At 44.1% G+C, this 5,503-nt stretch overlaps 1 protein-coding gene across 1 annotated transcript; it reads left to right on the top strand.

Moving 5' to 3' along the window:
• Positions 1-1,920: 1,920 nt before the first annotated feature.
• On the top strand, positions 1,921-5,426 carry LOC143323763 (galectin-4-like). The gene is made up of 13 exons (XM_076735826.1): positions 1,921-1,965; positions 2,734-2,822; positions 2,951-3,155; positions 3,371-3,484; positions 3,825-3,851; positions 3,969-4,034; positions 4,098-4,124; positions 4,268-4,303; positions 4,419-4,445; positions 4,549-4,578; positions 4,703-4,793; positions 4,899-5,062; positions 5,180-5,426. Exons 1-13 carry the CDS (start codon positions 1,921-1,923, stop codon positions 5,324-5,326), a joined length of 1,068 nt encoding a protein of 355 aa, XP_076591941.1. The 3' UTR covers positions 5,327-5,426.
• Positions 5,427-5,503: the final 77 nt, after the last annotated feature.

Raw genomic sequence — 5,503 nt, 5'->3', positions numbered from 1 at the left:
CTGGAACATGTGTCCTCATTTCTGTCCAAGCTGCATGTGTGTGTGTGTCTGTGGAGAGGTGTGGGCTTTGTCCCTGTGTGTCCTTGTTTAGGCAGAGGCTGATTGTGGGTCTCCAGGTGGTTTGGGAGCTGGATCCATCACAGCTGGGCCTCATCACAATCAAGCACAGCATAAAGACTGTGGACTGCAGGCGGCTCGTTCCCACATTGTTTCCGCTGCTTAGTGGTAGAGTTGGCTGCTTTACTGGTGCTACCTGCGAGTAGAAGTTCATACTTAGCTTTTATTCGTCCCTTGTTTTCTTTGTCCTCGATCCACGAGCCTCCGCCCCCACGCTCGCTGGACTTCAACCCATATCTCCCTTCTCCCCTTTTCCCTCATTACCCACTCAATAAATTCCTATTTTACCCTTTGCTTCCTGTCTGCGTGTCTCAGATAAAGTTCAGGATCTTTTCTTCATGTTCCGTTTCACTGTGGCTTTTCTGACTGACCCTCCCTCAGTACCTCCTTAAATGTGCTGGATGACATCTTTTCATAATATGTACAATGCAGATACTTTACATGATAATTTACCTCCCCATAATACCCTCTTCAGATGAGAAATAATATTTTCTGTCCTGTTCGACTAATAAAACAGACATTATGATATCTTTCGATGGTTATTGGGCCTTTACAGCTTTAAAAGTTTGCGCAGGGACTTTATAGTTTATTGAATGAAACATGCCCTCTCAGTTGCGTGGTGCAGTTTTATGATGGCCTTGGCTGCACTTTATCTAAACCAAATATCAAAATTAAATTGTTGCTCTTTAAACTTTTCAGGAAACGCCCATGTATCACTAAGGCAACCTTTGCTCCCTGAAAGATTGTGTCTGTGTGCTTGTATGTGGATGCATATGAACAGCTTGCATGTTGACTCTGGAAAGCCTTTGCTGGAATAACCTACTGCCTCCGTTAAGTACGAGCTGTATATAAAATGAGTGCATGCATGCTGACCTGAGTTGGAGATAAGGATTGCTTGTGTTTCTGTTTGCCTTAGATAAGCAGGTGGGTTGGATATTTTATGAATCATACACACTCCTTCGCACAATAAAAAAATAATATCTAGTTAGTGCCTTAATGTGCTGAACAGAGATGTCTCCTCCGCTTAGAGAAATCAAAGTTTGGTGTGTTTTACACACCAGGAAGTATTATGAGAGTTGTAACTTTCAGGTTGTATAAAGCCAAGAAAGAGCTCTGAAGCCTTGATAACACTGCAGAAATCATCTCAAAGCAGGAATTAACAGTAAAGATTTACTCTTATACTGTACTTCAGCACAAATCTGAGGCACCATTTCAAGCTTATTTATACCTCTAGTCCATAAACATTCAGAGGGAAATACTGTACTTTTTACTTCACTACACTAATTTGACAGCTTTAGGTATGAGTTACTTCACAGATTATACAACGATCTTGTAGTACGACATTAAACTACACAGCTATATGTAAGATATTTCAGATCAGCTCCACCTCCTGTACTCATCTGTAACAATAATCCAAAAATATAATAGTGTACTCAAAGGGGTATTTTCTGCAAGTGCATTTAGCTGATAATACTTCGATGCAAGTGACATTTTCAGTGCAGGACTTCTACCTGTAATAGTATTTCTACAGCAGAAGTGCAGCGTTGGAATACTTGCACTGTGCAGAAGGGATACTCGTTGCTTCGACAGCTGCTCATGTTGGTTTTTTGTTCCACATGACGCCTCATAAACACACCCTGCCTTTTGTTGCACCTTGTCACTCTTGTGCCTCTAAAGTAAACATGGCGATTGCGGCCTCGGTCGGGCACCCAGCCCCGCCTCTTCCTCATCACCTGTATAAAACGATGCCTCCTGCAGAGATCTTGACAGCTCTTGGGAAAACTCTCCGGTGTCCGTCCTGCCATGTCATTCCTCGCTCCTCCAGGCTACCAGCCAATCTACGGGCCTGTAAGTATGGCTTGGTGGGTGATGCATGCAGGTGGAGTTCTGATGTGTTTCTCCACATTAATGACAGAATGAAGATTTAAAGCTTCTGTACTGGACTGTGGGCTTATTGGTTGAGTGAAGCTCTGGTTGGTGGTCATTGCTTGCTGTAGTTAAATTACCATTATGGCATTCAGTGAAACACTGAGAAGGTTTTTTGCGAGTCAGGACAGCACGTATTATAGGGAAGGTTAAACCAGACAGTCTGGAGTTATTTATTCATTTTTATGGGGTCTCCTGATAATCCCCCTCATAACTACACTCTGAATTCATGGAAAACGCTGTAACCTCGTGTGATCTTTCTCTGGGTGGAGCAGCCTTCTTTGCATTGAGCATATCAAAGCAGTCTTGTAACACACAGCTCCGCTTTTGTCATTTGTCCCTCCCATTTGCAAAATAGTCATATCTGAGTTGGCAAAGAGACTCTTACAGGCTGTTAATGGACAAAGTAAATACTGCGCATACCTGGCTGTATCGTCACATCGTTAGCTCCTCTGTGGGGGCCCCACCTTCACTTACCTTTACAAGCCCCCATGACATTTCTGTGATGCGTAAAAAAGATTAATTATGTAAACTTTTGAGGTCGCCTGAGGTCCAGTCGGGAAACACTTTTACTACTATTTGAGTTTTTTACATTGTTGTATTAGTACTGCTAAGTGAAGGATCTGAATACTTCATTTACTGCGTGCCTGCCTGCGTCGTTCAGTGTGGTATTTTTTGTGCGCTGTGCAGACAGTTCCTTATCTGGGGCCCATTTACGGAGGCCTGAGGGAGGGGGCCTCCATCTACATTCAGGGGTCTATTCCTGAAGACATCACCAGGTGAGCAGCTTCAGCTCCTCTGTAGGATTTTTTGACGGTTTGCATTTCTTCTGTTTCCTAACACTAAACTGACACGAGTCACTTCAGGGCCCGGTGATATAAAGTCGCTGGTTTGATGCTTTGGGCAGGTTCCATGTCAACCTGCTCTGTGAAGAGTCTGAGTCCAGTGACATCGCCCTCCACTTCAACCCTCGATTTGACGGATGGGACAAGGTGGTCTTCAACACTTTCCAGAATGACTGCTGGGAGTCAGAGGAGAGGATTGAGGAAATGCCCTTCTGCAGAGGGGAGGCCTTTGAAATAGTCATCGTGGTCACTTTACAAGGCTACCAGGTCAGACAGTCAAGTCCACACATGCAAACTGTTTCTATAGGTGACTACTTCAACCCCCATTCAGCGTTTACACACACTATCTAATAAAATGGTCATAACTCACTCTAATGCAGTTGAAATCTCTTTACTAATGTACTTATTTGTCAACAATTCTCCTATGAAAACTTTATTTATTCAATATAATTACTCATTATTCAACCATCATCCTGCTGCAGATCAGAGTCAACGGGAATGACTTCTACATCTTCCAGCATCGTATCCCTCTGGAGAGAGTCTGTGCGATGCATATCGGAGGAGACGTTTTCATCCAGACCATTAACGTCATTGGGGTGAGACTTCCAGCTGCTGACGCTTTCATCTGAACACTGTGGGTTCACCTGGGCGGACGTTACACAAGGGACTAAATGTTGTACTGTGTTATAATGTCGTTAAAAGATCATAATACCCTGATACAGCCTGAACGTTGTGAGCAGATTACATTCTTAGTCCCTGTTATTACAGCTGTATTACCTCATTATTCTCCCTTTATTACAAGAGTTTTACTCCTGTTTGCTTTTTAGGGAGGGTGTATGGGAGGAGGAATGGGAGTAAGTATGCATAATTTAAGCGTAAACATTAAATTCAACACATCATTGTACAGAATTCAACATGTCCATCACTTTTCAACAGGGAGGATTTCCAGGAGTTGGCATGGGGGTATGTTCGCTTCATTTTTTGGGGTTTGAATGCAGTTTCCTTCAAATAATACTGGAAATCTAGTAAAATGCACTGAGCGTAATTTCACTAACCCTTCGTCTTCTCACTGATATCCAGGGAGGATTCCCAGGTGACATGGGAGGATTTATGGGAGGAGGAATGGGAGTAAGTATATTTTTGCCAGTGTCATGTGTCAAAGTGTAATTAAATCCATCATAAATTAAACATTTAATGTCTTCACAACAGGGAGGATTTCCAGGAGGCAACATGGGGGTGAATAAATACGTCTTTTTCTGCTCTTCATCAGTGCTCCAGTTCAAATTCATTCGCTCATATGGTGTCGATTACGTGCAGTAAAAAATACAGAAAACACACCTACATAAGTCATAAACAGAACAACATGTGCTTCTTCACAGGGTGGGTATCCAGGAGGCATGGGAGGTGGGATGGGGGTATGACACAATGTTCTAATAACAGATTTCATTTTGCCAAACTAAACCAAACCAATCAGGAGACTGTATTTATTGGACTGTACCATCAACGCTGTACAATTTGTCCTTCTGCCAGGGAGGATTCCCGGGATCAGCCCTGCCGGTGAGAAAACCGCATGATAAAACCGACATGTTCCATGCAGACACGATATTCACTGACTTCTGCTAATCCAATCTGCATTTTATATCTCTTAATGTGATTATAGGGCATGGGCGGACTGCCAGACTACAACCCTGTAAGTACACTTTGTCGCACATTCGGTGTCACTTGCTGTGGTGACGCTTCGATAATTTGAACGTCATCACCTGAAGTCCCAGCTGTGATGGATCCACTGATTTCGTTGTTTTCTGTGTTTTCAGCCTGTGCCCTACTCCAACATGATCCCAGGAGGATTTTTCCCAAAGAGGACCATCATCATTAGAGGAATGTTGCCCTTTGGAGCAGACAGGTGTGTGCTTGTGCCTGTGCATGTGGTGCACAGGCTGTAGTCACTGTAGTGTTGTGTGTGAGCACAGACTGGCACATATTACACACCTGGCTCTCTGTGTCGCAGAGTAAGCATCAACTTTGTGGTGAGCAGCTCTCGGGACATCGCCTTCCACATCAGTCTCAGGCTGAGGGAGGGGATCGTGGTGAGAAACAGCATGCTTGGAGGAAGCTGGGGCTCCGAGGACAGAGAGCTCGGCTTCAACCCCTTCATGGAGGGCCAGTTCTTTGATGTAAGTAGTAGCCGTCATCAGTGTTACGCCCTTATAATGAACTACTGTCATTTTGCTGCGTTATTTTGACTCACTGTGGGTCGGCGGCGCCTTGATGTCTCCGTCCTTGTTTCTCAGATGTCAATTCGCTGTGGGAACCACAGATTTAAAGTGTACGTGAATGGGCAGCACTTGTTCAACTTCTCCCACCGCTGGCGCAGCTTCAGTGAGATTGACATACTGGAGATAGACGGCGATGTGCAGATCTCCTACATCCACTTCTGAGACCACACACACCTTTCAGAGCCGAGCCTTTACATTATTCAGATATTTCATGTGTTTCCAGTGATGTTTCAGAGGACATCTCAGCCGCCGGGCTGTTGTCATTGTCTCTGTGTTGTCTGTGAACTGAGTGAATAAACATGCCAATAGCACATTAACACTGACTACATCGACGCTCAT

This window comes from Chaetodon auriga, chromosome 7 (assembly GCF_051107435.1).
Source record: "Chaetodon auriga isolate fChaAug3 chromosome 7, fChaAug3.hap1, whole genome shotgun sequence".
NCBI classification, from domain to species: Eukaryota; Metazoa; Chordata; class Actinopteri; order Chaetodontiformes; family Chaetodontidae; genus Chaetodon; species Chaetodon auriga.
The sequence above is the reverse complement of the archived record's forward strand: the minus strand, read 5'-3'. Positions and strand labels throughout refer to the sequence as shown.